At 47.5% G+C, this 17199-nt stretch overlaps 1 protein-coding gene across 6 annotated transcripts in view; it reads right to left on the bottom strand.

Annotated features, from left to right (window-relative positions):
• The window catches only part of arhgef4 (Rho guanine nucleotide exchange factor (GEF) 4), an 85371-nt gene that overhangs the window by 6652 nt on the left and 61520 nt on the right, over positions 1 to 17199 (bottom strand). For 5 of the 6 annotated variants that reach the window (XM_064338631.1, XM_064338634.1, XM_064338633.1 and 2 more), the window contains 3 exons: positions 4874 to 5019; positions 963 to 1139; positions 409 to 603 (listed from right to left, as the gene is read on the bottom strand). In XM_064338631.1, coding sequence (XP_064194701.1) covers positions 409 to 603; positions 963 to 1139; positions 4874 to 5019 — 518 coding nt within the window. Of the gene's footprint in view, positions 1 to 408; positions 604 to 962; positions 1140 to 2636; positions 2907 to 4873; positions 5020 to 17199 lie in introns of those variants that run through there. The other variant, XM_064338636.1, reaches the window with a different exon arrangement.

Genomic DNA, 17199 nt, shown 5'->3' with positions numbered 1-17199 from the left:
TGTAAACATGACTGTCAAACATTAACTGTGCTTAATTACTGGCAATCAACTTAGATTATTGAGGTGTATCAAATGGGATAATTGTTTGAGAAGAGACTATTGCGACCTCTAGCTGGCGGAGGACTTAAGTACATTGCGAGAAAACAAGGGAACGCAAACTGGTGGCGCAACCACCCTATCAGCCATGCACTAGGGCTTCCCGTGAGACATTTAGCATGCCCTACTGGTTCTCACATTAAGCAGTTGAATGGTGTTTCGGCTAAACAGAAACCACACCAGATGCACCCAAAATAGATGAGCCAGAATGCCATACTAAGCGCAGCCAACAATAAGGGGGTGGAACTCACTTACTCTCCTGGAATGTATCAAGCGCAGCCCAGTTGTGGGGGGTGAGTGAGTGGGACTTACCTCACAGATGTCCTTCAGGTGCTTGATGTAGTCTCTCTCTGTGCTCATGATCTCGTTGATGACGTTGGCCCTCATCTGCTCCTTGCAGGGCAGGCCGGGGCCCAGCAGCCTCCCCGTGGAGGCGCTGTCCTCCTCCTGCGCCTCCTCCAGCTTAGCTAGGTACTCCTCCATCGGCTCATCCTGGTTCACTCGTAACTGGGAAAAACAGGCCAGAAACAGCGTCAGACATGCATGTGCTTCTACAGGGGCCTGTGAAGGAGGTCCTCAGCAATATGTAAAAAGTATTCTCCCCATTTAAGATTAGTTTTTGAAGTACGTGTGTGTATGCTTCCATATTTCATTAATTGTACAGGCTATCCACAGGTATGTTGTGATTACAGTTACACACCTTATATAGATATATAAAAACGAATGATTTAGACATGATTCCATGTAGCAGCTGAAATGGGCACTGCAGACTGTAGTAAGTAGTGCAAAGTCAAAATTTAAATTAAATAGAAGGGGGTGTAGTGTGGCCATTTGACCTAGAGATGAAAGGTGAGGAGGGGGCCTACCCGAACAAAGCTGGCCGGGAACCAGCCCTCGCTGTCCTGGATCCGCCCCCACCACCACTCCTTGTTGCTAGCGTCCACCACTTCGATGACATCACCGGCCTTGAAGCCCAGCTCCTGGTCGTCCATTGTGACATGGTCCCAGAGTGCCTCCGCGCAGACGCTGCCATCGCTGATCAGCTGGAGAGAGGACAAGCACAACTGACCTTGGATCATCCCTTCATAGATGCTGCCATCGCCGATACACTGGGAGATGGCGGGCACGACTGACCTCAGATCAGTCCTGAGGGGGTTGCACACAGTGCATGCCGGGATGCTGACAGTGCATGTTGGGACAACATTGATTAAACGCCACCGTCCAGAATGCAACAGCAAGTCATGTTTCAGCCGAACCAATAATTTGGCTGTTTTTTTAGAGGACTCAGCTACATAGTTAAAGACCAAGCTGTCACAGAGATTTATGGGGGAATTAACTGGCAGTGGAGTTCGGCTCATTTGGGTCTGACTGTGAGGAGCCTGGCAGGAAGGACTAGTCACAGGGGAATTTAAAGAAATATACACACATGCTGCAATATATACTGTACCCACACACACACACAAGCAGAATGATGATAACAAGGTTATGGAGAACCATCAAAACAGGCTTGTCACCCTCCCATCACACTGTCGCCATGGAGATGGTCGCTACTGCCCATTTTCCAAGCGATGCGCCCACACAAATCGTCCCCTACGTGCCATCGGCGTCGTAACACAATTGCATGCTCCAGAAAGAATGCAGAAGGAATGGGAACCCACAGGCACACTTTTCCAAACGGTTTCCCGGAGATGAGCGCTCCTACAGTGCGATGCGGTGCGAACGATCACGCGTATCAAACAGACAGACGCGCACTCATCGGGCCCCGCCTCCAAACCCCAGAGCGGCCCTGAGGGTTTGCGCCCCGCTATTTATGTCCGCGCGCGGGGTGTTTTCGTCGGCGACGACAGCGGCGACAAACGAGGCTGACAGAAGGGGCACGTAGGAGCAGAGTTTGGCGGGATGGGGCCTGGGGCCCGCCGCTTTGCCAGAGCTGACCTTTGGACCAGGGCGAGCTCGCAGTGGTCAGACACGTCCTGTCTGCTGCCTCCGTCCACGCGTGGCTGTGCCATCTCCCCGTGAAAGCTTATGGCGGCATCGCTACATTTGCACAACCCTCAGGTCTGTGAAGACCAATGGAACTCAGAGGGGGGGGGGGGGGGTACACAGCTGAGCCCACAGAAACATATGCAGACAGGTGCACGCATGCTTTAATGCACTTTGCACTGATTAACATGGACCTCCTCCCTGCTGATTGCATAGCCCAGATTAAAAGGAAGTACAAGCGTACACTCAGTGCATTTATGAACACAGCCATCAAATAACACACCTACGAGTCTCTCTCTCACCCACAAACACACACACACACACACTTCCTCTCACAGACACTTACATACAAGCACACATATATACATACATAAATATGCATGCACAGACACACACACTTTGCAATATTTATGAAAAAGCGGAACCCTGCGGTGCACAAGCGCACACCTCTCCCCCTAGCCAGCCCTTCTCCACAGCGTCTCTAAATCATCCCTGCTTGCGCTGCGCGTTAGCATCAGTGCTAACCGCCATCCCCCCTGCCCCCTTCTCTCCTTTACCTGCGTACCCGTCCTCTCGTCCCGGACGCCCATCTGCGCGAACGCGCTGCGGGAGTGGGGGGCTGAGAGGGTACGGTCTCCCCCGCTCCTCCCTCACTCCCTCGCCCGCGCCCCCTACTGGAAGGCCAGCAGGAACATCAGCACCACGTTGACGAAGATGAGGAGCACCATGATGAGGAAGACGGCCAGCTTCTGCGCGTCGGGGCTCAGGTTGCAGCGCAGCAGTGACTCGGCCAGGCCCCTCCTCGGCCCCGGGGCCCCCTGCGTGTCGCGAGCCATGCCTCCCTCCCTCCCTCCCTCCCCGCCGCCTCCTTCTCCTCCGCTCCGCCCTCCCCCTCTCTCCCCCTCTCTCTCACTCTCCTCTAGCGATGTCGGGAACACCGGCCGCTCTGACTCAGCATCTCTCCTGATCGCAGCGCGGCTCCCTGGCTCTCCTTCATGTCCTCGTTCCCCTCCGCCGTTTTCCCCCTCTCTTCTCTCTCCCCCTCTCTTTTGCTGCTCCTAATCTGCTTACACGGGAGGATTCTGCTAATTCCCTCGGATCTGATTACTTGGCGTGACGGCTTTCTTCCCGCCCCACGACCCTTCTGAACGAAAGCGGCAGACAGTAATGGACGCCGGGTCCGTCTGCTTCAGCCCCGCCGAAAAAAACGTCCATCCAACTCCCAGAACTGCCTGATGTATTATTTCTCCTCTTGCTTTTTCTCGGTTTTTATTTTTTTTTTGTTCGGCAACCAATCAGCCGGCCGAGCTCTGTGCCGTATCCTGGATACGAGAGCAGCTGGAGCAGTGTGTGTGAGTGTGTACGTGAGAGGAGGGGGGAGGATGGGAAATAATGCATTTTAAAAGCTTTCTGTCGGTCGGAGCACCGGATTGGCCGATTTTGGACTGCACCCTACCCACAACCAACCCCCGCCCCCCCCACCTCCTCATGTCCTCCCTTCCCCGGGAGTCTCGAGGTAATTCAGAATGTCAGGATATTAATTAAGGAAAATAAACACAAGGCCATTCCGGTTTTCTCTTATTTTGTCGGAGAGTGTTGGCGGGTCTAACACTGCTGCTAATAGTGTGGCACTGGGCTGATGGGATCAGAGCAGCTCTCTAATACACTGTCTCAACCTGCTGTTCTCTGATCCTCCACCCCACCCCCACCCCCACGACCCTCTGGCAGGCATCTTCAGCGTGAGGTCAGTGGATGCATCCCCTCCCCCTCAACCCAGACGCACATTCATGCGTGTCCAAAGATCAGCAAATATTTAATTTATGGCCTCCAATACTCTCAATTTCAGTTTTCATTAGCAAGCATTAACGGCATGACAAACGTACATTGATTTTGGCAAAGCAAGGTGCAGTAATAATACAACAGCACAATAATAACATAACTCCTAACTACAAGTCAACCGATAAAAAGCAATTTACCAATCTGTCATTATGAGTAAAACTGTTATTTATTACAGTGTCACATCCATTACGGCTTGCATGGTGCCTAATCCATGCAGTGTAACAAGCTATGAAACGATCTGCGACTATTGCTCCGTTAAGTGCGCAATATAAAATCTAATTTCATTTTAAAATGTGAGAGAAAACTAGCATGGCTGCTCCCAGCTGCTAGGCAACACGAGGGCTCAGAGCACAATGCTCCTGGGGCAACGGGATTTAATCAAACCTTTAATTACCTTCCCCTCCAAAAAAAACAAAAGCGTTCGTTTATTATTCCGCTCTTACTGGCCAGACGTGTTTGCCCTTGAGGAAACGGAGGCTTTTCTGGTTCTCCCTCTGTGCCGGCAGTATGCTGTTTTCACAGATCCCCTAATTGCTTTCCCCATCAGGTACCATCCATAATCTGTCACGTTAATGCCGTCTGACACGTCGGGGGTGGGGGGGTGGGGGGGCTGGTGCCCCTCCCAGCCAATCACGCTCTCATATGGGAGACTGAGCATGTGCTTGCCCCCCCAGAGCTCCTTGACTGAAATGCCATTCATGTCACTCAAAAAACAGTGGAAACCACAGTGGGTGTTTTTTTTTTTTAATTCCGAATGGCAGATGGATATGTTCCAGACACAAAGAATCCACACAAACACATAAACACACAGGCACACACACAAATACCCACACGCGGGCACACGCACACGCACGCACACACACACACACACGCACAAACATACATACATGCACACACACAGCAGTTGCCCCAGAGGTGAGAAGCGTAGCTGGGGTTCTCAGGACAGGCGGCGTACCTCGTTGATGGCCAGCTGCTCCCCTCCTCCGCCCGAGTGGCCGAAACGGTGGCCGGAGTTGCGGAACTCCTCGTACAGGTCCTCCTCGCTGCCCGCGTCGTCCCCCAGGCCCGCCTTGTCCAGCGTCCCGTCAGGTATCACCACCGCTGGGGGGAGGGTCCAGACACAAGCCACAACATCAGCCCACAGTGCCTTTCTCTGGGGCTACCACGTTCTATTGTGACATCACCTCTGCTCAAGGGTAACACAGATTCTCTATAACAACCTAGCAACCAGACACTTCTTCCAGAATTTCTTCCATCCACAAAGTACAGTACAGTAGGATGTACTGCTCTGAGTTTCTGGAACTATATTACAGTCTTTTAATATCCAGATTGAGGCAAACCCAAGAACGGAACATCAATCATCAGCAGTTTTGTCCTTGGTCGTGCCACCTTTGAGAATATTCTTAAAACTGATCAGCTGGAACACACGTGAACGTACAGGAAATATACAGCATAAAGTATATGCATATATATATGCATATATTAAACAAATATCAGTTAAAAATATGAAAAATATCAGTTACTGCCATGTCATTCCAGTCTGGTAATATAGAATAACAGAAATAATTACACGTTCATCTACAGTATAAACAAATGCCACGGCATTCCTGAATGACACAATGACTTATATCTGTTCTGAATGTGTATCATATGTATTACAGGCCATGCAAAGAATCAGCACACCGCTCAAGTTCAACAATAGGAAAAAACTGGCCCCTCTCCAGGTATCGACGTGTCCTTATTTATTAGCACATTGGAAAAATATTAAACTTTGATTTTCCATAATGCTCAATTTATAAGCGCACGGTGCTCAGGTGAGAAAGTGCAGTACTAAAATCTTTCAAATGTTCCGATGGCATCTTCTACAGAGACATAATACAGTATATATTGCAAACGTACGTATAGTGTAATTCAGATTAACGCGTGCTTCAAATATGTCTTTCCATGGGTGGAGCTCTGACACAGTGGCAGTACACCATAAGCACGAGCACGTCTGAAGTGCCAGTGGCCAGAGAGTTCCTGGGGACTCAGGTCTGCAGAGGTCACTGCTATCAACCCCCCCCCCACCCCCGCACCCCGCCCCAGTCTGTCTCCTCCTTCTGGAAGAATCTCAGCCATTAGATTCTTTTCGCTTGCGTTCCCAGCTCCTATTTTTGGCACACCGCTCCGAGCGATCCCCGTCCTGTTCGACTCGTAGCCCTTTCAGACATATTATGTTTAATGAACGTCAGAAAGCATCAAAAAAAGCAGCTCTGAGGCAAATGAAGAACTAGAGTCTCTCTCTTTCTCTGTCTCACTCCTCCCCCTGCCTCTCTCTCTCTCTCTCTCTCTTTCACTCTCTCAGACATAGGAGGTAAGGGATGAGGAAAAAAATGGCAGAAGAATATGCTCTTTATGCCTTTTCATTTACCATGGGCCATGTGATCGAGTGAGGAAGCTCTTGTAAACTCCACTAGCATGCATTAACGCAACGTACCTTTCAGTAAAATTGCACGATGGCATGCCCACGATTCAGCCTAATTGCGTGCAAACGTTAATCTTTGTTGCAGGCTTTTCCTGCAGCAAGCAAACAGTTGTCACAGCATCTAAGTAACCATGGCAACATGCTGCTTAGAATGCACAGCAAGAAAGCACAGCACCCCCTCCAGCAGAGGAGGGAAGAGCAGGTTCTGTTAGCTACTGGACATGTATTTCATTCTCATAAAAAGAAGGATGTCAAGATGGAACTAGCTGTTTTCTTGCACTATGAGTATTGTCTTTTTTCCTGGAAATGAATTTGTTTTTCTTATTTTTAAAACTGCCTCAACATGATTTAAAAAGCAAACTTCTTCACTTACCTCATTTGAACTCTAGAGCAAAAAGAAAAACAGGATAATTTAGAAATGTATATCTTGTCCAACATATGAATTCACTGAGGTCAAGTTAGTAATGCAATGACATCACTTCCTTTGGCAGACTTCATTGTCCCACTTTAAAAGCATATGAATTTCATTCACAGTGAACCTCACTTGAAGAAAGTGACCAAAATGACCCTAAACGATGGCCTCCCAGGTAGCAGCCAGGCCTCCAACCCCCAAACCTTCAGTTGCAGAATCCAGCACTCCACCCACAACACCACATTGGATTTCAGTGCAAGTTTGAGACTAAATAGTTTAGGAAATTATACTCTAGGAATAGCAGAAGCATCCGGTCCCAGAGCCAATGTGTTACAGTGGCTTTGGTGAGCCATGCTCTAGAGTAGTGGTTCTCAGTATCAGTCCTGAGGACCCACTGTGTATGCAGGGCATAATTCTACCATAATTGTGAGTTTAAACTTATTTACCATGTTTGTTGTTAGTTGTCATTTGCTGTCAGAAAATTCCACTCGTTTTACACAGATGGTAGGTTTCCACAGTCTGAGCAAATAGGACCCAGCTGATTTCACCTGTCAGTTTGTAATTTAAACAATTAAAAATAGACTTTCTTTCATTTGGAATTATTAGCCATGTAGTACACACAGCACAGTAAATGTTGGTCTGATAGGATGTGAATATGGCAAATTTGTTTTGTGGCTTTAAGAAAGTAAATCGTCCTTCAGTATACTATAAAAGTGTCTAATTAAGAACAATTAGCAGCTCATTACAATACAGAGCTTGTTATCATTGTTGGAACAAAGACCAGCATACCCAGTGGGTCACCAGGACCAAGGTTGAGGCTCACAGCTCTGGAGGAGTGGCCTGGCACAAAGCCACTGTGTGTGGCATGGCATGCAGGCAGGACTGGCCCCTCTCCAGGTATCAACGGGCCCTTATTTATTAGCGTACAATAAAACCACTGGACTGGAGTTGGCCGGCGTACACAGGCTGGACTGTACTGGCCTCGCTTATAATGGATGGGAGAGACAGGTGCAGATGAATGCCTGGGGGGGGGGAGATGGGGGATGGGCTGGGGTTGGGGTACTCTGTCTGGGACTCCTCCAAAAAAGAAGGACGCTGGTAATATTGCATGCCCCCCTTCACCCCTTTATCAAATACCATCGGTATTCCTCTCTTGAGTTCCACCCATTTCAAAGTTGCTTTTGCGAAATTGCTACAGTGAGGAGTGGAATTTTGTCTCAGTGTCTTCCGTTTCCTGTCCTGTTCCTAAAAAACAATGTAGCAGTTGTTAAAAATGTGACAACCGAAATTTGTGGGGCCCATCTCAATTTGCATCAAATTGTGCTGCATGGTAAAAAAATGCTGTGTGCCACTTTTTCCATCAAGAAAAAATTCTAAAACCCTATTTTGACACAAAAGAAAGGTATGCCTTTTTAAAATTCACATATTAATAGTGGTTCATATTCTCCAGTCTGCACACCACACACTTCTGTCCATCAAGTTCAGTGTGCTGTTTCGGACCCATTGGCTGCCCTGTAATCTGCCTTTCTTCTGTTCTGGCTGCTTCGTGGTGCACGGCACAGATACCTCAAAGAGAAAAGAACAATTACCCAAACTCCACTGTCATCTTCGGCAGACATCTCAGACACACCGTGCTCACCTCAGATTTCACACGCCTATTATTCAGCTCTTAGCCTTTCACAGGACGACCTTCGCTGTGCCAAAAACTCCTGTGAAGCAATCAATGAGGTCATTCATGGAAGGGAAGAGGGACTGCAATTCTTTCAAGCTCTACTGAGTAGGATTGTTGATATTTCAGCTATCTAGATTGTTATTTTTTGTGGACATTTTTATCTGTCCACAGAAGCTACTTCATTAACTGCACGGAAACTGAGTTGGCTAATGTTGGAAGCTAGCTCCACTGTTGTAGTCAGAAAGATAAATTGATAAGAAGTCCCATGAGGAAGACAAGGAAGAAAATGATGATTCTGCCTTTGAGTGTGGGTACCTAGTTAATGATAGATGCTAGTATTTAAACGAGCAACACTGGTGCTTGGATGATGGCCTGTAACATTAGTGTGATGGAAACTGAAAGCTAGCTTAATAGTGAGTTTCAGAGAAATGGCCAGGCGCTGGTATGAGGGCTTGGTTGTGATGTTGTGATCAAGCGATGCTTCAAAACTGTACCAGCTCTTTGTCTTCCCCTGCTGGGACTGACAGAAGACTCCCATATTTCTCTATTTGAGCTTTCGCAATCATGGCAATAAAACATTTAAAATTGAATTGAAAGAGAGTAAAGACACCCTCACACTTCAGTTTTAAATGCTTTATTGTCATGGTATATTTTACAAAACACTATACTGCAAAAGCACTTAGAGTTAGCTCATAAAATAGTCATTTTATGATACATAAATTTTATTTTTCTCCTCTCTTTCTTTCCCCCTCTAGCCTTTTTTTTCTCTTCTGAGCTCTCATGCTGTCATAGCTTGACAGCATGACCCAAAACATAGATTCAAAGCGCTGGGAACTTCCATAACTCCATAACCTCCATATCTTCTCATATAAATAAATGGACACAGATGCTCAGGGCATCAGTTGAGTGAACAATGTGTGTCACTCCGTGCAAAACTGAACTCTGGAATTTAATAACTGGCCAGAAAAATTCCAGAACAATAACAACCAGCCAATGAGCGCAACATGCAGCCAATCACAGAACCATGGCCCACTCCTGGGTTCAATCCATCCTCTCCACACCTCTAACTACAGGGGGTTCTGGCATTCTGCTGGTATATTACAGCTTATATATTCATAAAGAAATATGAAGAGCACAATATCCATTGCAAGTATTATCTGTGGGCATGCCTCTCATGAATATTTATAAGAGGCATACAATTAGAATGTTTCGGCTTTAGCAGACGGGAGACAGAACTTTAAATATTCAGAGCTCCGTTCCTGCCAGGTCTGTAGTATGTCATAACTCATGGTTTGTGTTATTAATTGTGTTTTTTTTTTAAGTTATGTTTGAAAGGTAATCCAGCAATACACAATGAAACATTCCTCTGCTTATGCCAGCTTGCTTCCTACCTAGCAGTGTAGTGGAGATGTTTCAGATAGCTGATTTAGGCATGTTGGAACCACTGGCTCTGTCCTGGGTGTGGCATAACCAAAGGGCAGGGGAAATGCATGATAATTTGTAATAGTGCAAGTCATGATACTAGGGGCCTTGCATTGACACTAGGCCCCCTATCTCACAAAATCTGCTCTCTAACCTGCTTTACCGGTGGTGAGTTAAGGGCGTGAGATCTAACAGCTAAGGGCTTTAACAGAGGTCAAAGGTAAATACAATCAGGTCAAAGGTAATAACATTCAGGTCAAAGGTAATTACATTCAGGACACCTGTCACCTGACCTGTTCACTTGGTGCTTAATCATTAAGAAGTTAACATGATTAATACACAAAATGACTGAAATTCAAGACTTACTTGTAAGCTACAGTCTTGTTTAGACTCTTGCAAGGGGGGCTGAAGTAGTGACACTCTGCAGACGATTCTGAATGTCTGTCCTGACGCAGATCAGCAAACTAAGGCCAAATTAAGCAGGGAAAGGCAAAGACCAAATGCTGTGCAGTGGATTGCATGCCAAAAGCCCTCTGGCCTCGATGACCCAGACAGCGCCCGCCCCCCCCCCGCCCCCCAGCCCCCCAGCCCCACCCACCCAGCACACTCTGTTGGGACGAGACACCTCCGCAGGCTAGAGCAGATGCTGACCCAGTGCCTGTGTGTCTCTGAGGAGCCTGTCTGTGCTGGTCTGCACTGCTGTAGGAGGGTGCCCACAACATGGAGTTATGCCCTCAAAATGCACCCATTTATGTTTTATGACAAAGCAAAAATCCAGGCAAAGGGGCTACCCTCTAGTTATATGACTAATAAACCCAATCGCCCAGCAGCACGTTTCCTTTCCTTTCAAATGGCTGATTTCAGAGAGAGGAATCATAAATGCGAATGAACAGTAGCACCTGGGTTAATGACTGATTATTTTTCAATCAATGCGATCATTTAAATTGAACAGGGTACAACCCTGAAAACAGGGGACAGCTGATTGACTGAGGGGTCATCCTCCCCATAAGTCGAATGACTTGTATGTGCTTCAGCAAAGAGGGCGGGTCCAAAATAGAAGGGCAGAGAACTGATATCGCACATTATGATTACTAGACTGGAAAAGTGGCCCCACTTCATGGACGTGCATTGCAACTGTGAAATTGAACATCGACCCAACTCAAATGTAGCTCAATTCATTTAAGTCAATTGTTATTTTCCCTTTATGGTACAACAGACAAGCCTAAGGACAGGCCTTGTGAAGCTAATGTGCTCTAGGGGAAAATCTTGGCCTGTATCTGAGCTCATCTGGAGCCCAGACTTCCTGGAGCCACGCTGGTAGGAAAAGATATGGCTTCTGCAGACAGCGGCAATGGATCACAGAGCCCTGCTCAGCTCCTGCATCTCTCCCAGCACGTCTGCAGGAGTCAATGCCAGACTGAAAGGTTAAGTCAGCTTTTAAAAGCAGCTGCTTTTGTGTTCGGCTACGAGTGAAGTCAGCTTTGAGCAGACGTTACCATGGTGCAATGTCTCTGTACTTCCTGCGATGTCAGGAGGTCATGGACACATCGCTACGGGCCCTCCCGCATCTCCAGGGCAGTTGGGGGGGGGGGGGGGTGGAGGTTTATCCAAGCAGGAGAGAAGTGCTGACCTGTTTCCTGAAATTCCCTGTCCTTAAATAAAGCCGTCGGACACTGCAAATCCCCCCAAAGCCGCCTAATGCCGGAGCGGTTCACAGATTAATGAATACTGGAGAGAACGAATAATCTACCTCTCTGTCTCTCTTTCTCTTTGTTCTTTGTGATGGACTAGTGTACCGCAGTACTACGCTCACAGACATGGCTCATTAACACTTTAGTGGTAGCCTACTGCTGAAACAGGTAAGGTGGTAAGTCCAGTGTATACTGTGAAGCATACTGTGACAAGTTCCTTGTAAAATGTGCTATATAAATAAAATTTGATTGAATAAGTGGCAAGGTTAACTGCTGAAACAGAGTTCAGACAATTCATTACTTATCTCCAGGGGCTAATGTCTCATTGCCATCAGCCACCCTCATAAATACAAACAGACATTTAGTGAGCACGCGCTGCCATTTCAGATTTTGGATTCCTCAAGCGTGCGGGGACAAAACCAGTCAACCGCACTGCTAGTCTGAGCGATCAGTCAAGTGCCTCATCCCAGTCTCTGCTCCTGTTTGGGAGATGACCGTGCTCTGGAATCGAAAGTAGGGGTTCAGGGTAAGAACTGGGGAACCGCCTGAACCACAGCAGATCAGATGAGGGGCTTTGGTCATTCTCCTCTAGCGCAGGTGAAGAGTGTTATTTAAAAAAGATCTAAAGAGCTCTCCCAGGGTGAGGCTAAATCAGGACATGGGATCAATATGGCTCGATGCGCTCGAGGGCTGACCCCACACATGGATCCATCCCACAAATTCTACCAGCCAAAACAAACCCCCCCAGTGGGAGTTTCGGGACATATGATTGGTGCGTTATGTTATTAAGCCTCACGGCAGACGCTGTTGCAGTATGTAGGGCATTATGGCCAGTTCAAATTTCCACATGATACCCTCGTACCCTTTTATAGCTGGACATTTTAAGCCCAGACTAGGTCCCTTGTACGTGGCCACAACAGCCAGGTTTTGAACCTGCAACCCTTTGATTAAAAGTCTGATTTACTGACAGTTGTCATATTCCCACCTGAAAAATCATACTTATTTCACTTTTGTGTCTGAATTATCATACATTGTCACACTTCCACCAAAAGCGCAGAAAAAAGGTCTTCCAGCATTTTTTCTTTGCATAAAAAGGTCATAAACCCTTTTAAAAAATTTACATGTTAAGTAAATATCCTTCTAGGAAGGAAATGAATATTCATGATTGAGCTTGGGCTGGGCATATGCCCACTCCAGTGTTTAGAAGCCGGTATCTCCGACTGAAATTCCACACAGACTGCCTGACAAACCCAAAACACTTCAGAAGGGACAATGTGCTCTAGGGATGGGGGCCATCCTGATTTACAGGCCCCTGGAATCACTCCCCCTCCTGTCTGAGTGCTCTACACCCCCATTGAGATTCCTCGGGTGCGATCAGCAATCTTAACAGGCAGTTAACTGCTGCGTTATTTATTGTTTATGGGTGGCAGGGGATTTGGGCTTGGGGGGTGACATAGGAATGTGTGTGCACTATGCGTGCGTGCGTGCGTTTGTGCGTGCGCTACAAGCCGGTCACGCCCTGATTGGCCAGTCCGGGACAGCCTCAGATACTGTCGCCAAGCGTGGAGAAACCTCGAGTGTAAATTCCAGCGAGGGCATTCCCCGGTGGGAGACTCGACTTGGGCCGCATGCTGACATTTAATTTCCTCCGCCAAGGAAACAAGTAACTGAATAAATGAATAAATAAAGGTGAAGAAAGAAGGGGAGGAGGAGGAGGAGACATGAGTGTTTACACTCCCTCTGGGAAGGATGGTGTGGCCACACACACACATATATAAACACAAATAGGCATCCTTTCACACATACACACACACAAATACTGTAATTGAACAGAGTTAAGACGGACTGCAGTTTTAAGCTGTGCGTGATCTAGGCAGTGCTGTGCTGAGCAAAGCACGAAGGATCAGAAAGCTCCCCCAGTGAATCCTGAGCTCTTAAAGTACAGCCCCCAGCCTCTTAATTGAATTTGAGGAGGGCAAGCTAATCTGATCTGCGCGGTAGCTTCCTCGGGTCTTTCTGAAGTGTGGCTGGAGCTCTGGAAAGGACGTGGTGGCCGGTGACCCCCGTTGACCCACCCATGAACCCTGTTCCAAACTCCTAAAAGAACCCTGTTCCAAACTCCCCCAAAACCTAAAAGAACACTGCTACTAGCCCTGTGCGTGAAGGAACCATGACGATGGTCTCCGTGGAAACATGGTTGCCCATGCATTATGATGCGCTATCACGCAGTGCTAACAAACTGGTTGAGAATCAATGGCACCCGAGAAGAATGGAGGGACCGAAGGGTAATGATTAAATAGGCAGAAGATGTAGACGAGGTGGAGAAGTCTTGTGTATATATAGCTCCTCATGCCCCGGTATCAAGACTCGAGCTCCGCTGTTGACGGGATCCTCCGGACTGCCCTGATTTAATTACACCTGCAACGCGGCCACGCCTCGTAATCCGAAGATGAACGGCCGCTCGGGCGGCCAATAAAACCTCCCTCTTTTCCTGGCCCATCGATCGCAGAGAGATGGATGGTCGGGTTACTTCACCGGGAATTACACAGACCATTAAATCCAGGTCACCCGCCGCCTGGCGACCACCCAGCGAGAAACGGGCACTTTAGACTTCAGACTTTCAACCCCGGCCTCTCTGCCACTGTGAGTAAATCAACAGCGCGAAATGGGCAGAGCATTGCAGTATTTCAATTTGTAAGCCCAGTCTAACCATTACATCACTCCAGAGATCAAGGAACATACAAGTCAGGACTATGGGGTCTAAAACTATAGGTATAGAACGTTCTGCTGTGCAGCACTATACTGTATAATGCTGTGCTGTGCTGTACTTGCAATGCACCATAATGTACTGCACTATACCACACTTCACTGCACTATACTGCAGTACAAATGCTCTACAGCAAGGGGTGCTTGACTCTGGGTCCTGGAGTGCAACAGGTTCTGCTGGTTTTGCATTTCACTTTAAATTAAAAAACAAATTTAGACCAAAAAAACAAGGGCTGCGTTCACGATCAAACCCCTTTCGGCAAAGCCTTTTGGCATATCTTTGACGTATATTCATTTCCGTTTGCTGGGAGTGCTGGGGGTGTACCCAAAACAGCAGGTGGCATATTTAAGAATTGCTGTTCACCGTACTGAGTCGCCCTCTATAATATCTGCAGCTCCGGTATCAGCACACTGGACAGTCAGTGCAGCACCATTTCAGTTCATGAAACATCTTGCAATGTTTTGCTTATTTAGAAGGCAGCCCCGGTGAGGAAAATTAAATAACTGTAATCAACCACTTTAATTGTTCAATTAAGTGCTGAGCAACAATAAAAGCCAGCAGACTGTGTGGCTGTCCTGATCCTGGGTTAGCATCCCAGAGGGCTACTTACTGCTGCTTTCTTTAGTGGTTATTTTCCTGACTGCTCCAGGAGAGGGCGCTGTATGAAGCCTCCCTTCCTGCCAACCTGAGCAGCAGATACCAACAAGCCACCTACTGCCTTGTGAAACACTCGTTTTTGGGGAGGGATTATGGGTAAATCGCACTGTTCTTTTTTTTAGACCTCATTTAGGACGGGGTCAAATTTGAGTGAGCAGCTCGGCCAGTGACCTCCTCGCCCGCGGGAGACTCCCAGGTCTGGAACACTGCCCTGATTCTCTCATTCCCTTCTTTTCTCTCAAATTCACTTCCAATTATGTCTTTTTTGGACATTCGCACAAAGAACCCGCTTCTCCAAGGCCAGCTCTCACAAAATAAAACAGCAATAGCAACAATGATTGTTATAAGATCAGGTAAAATTAGCTGAAAACAAAAGTAAAATATAAATTTAGATATGACAATGGTCATGTTTTTATATATGTTATATATTTTTCAATATAAACAACAGGGGGCTTTTGTCTGTTGTCATTGGGGAGACGTACACTGCTGCCCCCCAATTGCATGTAATCAGAAGAGCTGGGCACAGTTATTGCTTCATCCGTTCAGCAATCATGTCTCCCACTCCTTAAAAGCTCCCATTCCAAATGTCACGTTCACAGTCTTCATCCAGCTAGCAACACAACCCCCCCCCCCCCCCCCCCCCCCTCCACACCACCACCCCCCTCTGCTCTAACAGACCGGCAGGCCCCCTCCAAACATGGAAGTCTGCTCGGTAACACTCTGTTGCTATGGGCGAAGGCTTTCTTCCCTCTCTCTCCCTCTCTCCCCCTGTGTGACGCGTATCTATTCACTGGCGGCCTGTGGAAGTCGTGGCGGACAGGGACATTGTCGCGTCTGCATTTTGAGGACTACATGCACTTCGCAGGAAGGGGACTGTGGCGGTTATGGGTTTTAAGGATCTGGTGGGTGTGGTCGGCAGATCGCCCCTCCCTATGCAGAACACAGGATTCCCCAATGACCTCATGATTACACCCTTTGCTATCAAAATCCTACAGTGGCACATGTTAAGGTGCCACACAACTTCAGGAATCTCTGAAGCTTACCCCTTCCCAAACTGGGGGGCATTTCACGTACGGCACAAAAGGGTCCCTCCCCAAGACCGAACTCAGAACCTTCCGGTGTTACACCACGCCACTGCTATCTTGTCCGCCAAGACACTTGTCTACATAGAATATGCAATTGATTGATACTGTAATTGATTAATTAAGTTCTGAGAAACAACGAAAATCAGCAGACCCTGCGGCTCTCCAGCACTAGGACTGCCCACCACTGCTATAGATCATTAGAGAATACAGTGCAGAAAAAAACATGCCGACACCACTTCCCCCACTCCTCCTCTGTGTGGAGGGCAGTAAGGGCTGTCCATCACGTCAGAGATGATGGCATCGGGCTCCAATTGTCAAAAACACCTCTGGCTTCACACCGAAGGCACAAAGATTACACCAATTAAATGAGCTCCATTGTCCTTCACGCCTGAGACGATCGTGCCACACCTCTCTCTCACATCTGTGGATACAACATCATCATCAGGCCTCCTGCTTGACAGCGCAAGACACATCCTTTATGGTGCGTAGAGTAACCCGGGAGGGTTAACTTTATCGTAAATTTTGCATTGAATGTGTTGCTCATTTACTTGGCTTCTTCAGCATTCACCTGCAATTTTGTAAGCAAGGTGCAACCTTACAGAACAAGAGGTCATATTCCATCTATGAACTGATGGCTCATGAACGGAGATCCCCAGCCAGTACTGTCCAAAGTTCCAACTTGAGCCTTTTTGCTGCTTTCCAACAGTGGAGCCACTATCTGACACATGCTACCATCCTCTGCCACTTCCCTCTGATGTACAACACACATCTTTGGGCATTAGTGGGTAGAGGTGGTTGCACCCTCTGTCCATAGACCAATGGTGTGCTTTCAGAACACACAGAGCACAAAGTGCAGTATCACAAATATCCACACACATATACATACACACACACACATACACACACGCAGACACACACACACACACACACACAAACACAGGGGTGATGACAAACACAGAGCAAGTCGCAGCCCCATCTGTTAAATGAAGAACTAATTATCACTGTCGCTTCACATCACATACAATGTGTCCTACAGCTTCAAGAGATGCAGGTTAAGCCCTTCAGGTTCCATAAGCTGACAATCAACAGCAAGAGCATTAACATCATCAAC

Source organism: Anguilla rostrata, chromosome 6, assembly GCF_018555375.3.
Source record: "Anguilla rostrata isolate EN2019 chromosome 6, ASM1855537v3, whole genome shotgun sequence".
Lineage (NCBI taxonomy): Eukaryota > Metazoa > Chordata > Actinopteri > Anguilliformes > Anguillidae > Anguilla > Anguilla rostrata.
Note: the sequence above shows the minus strand (reverse complement) of the source record. Positions and strands in the feature narration are given on the sequence as shown.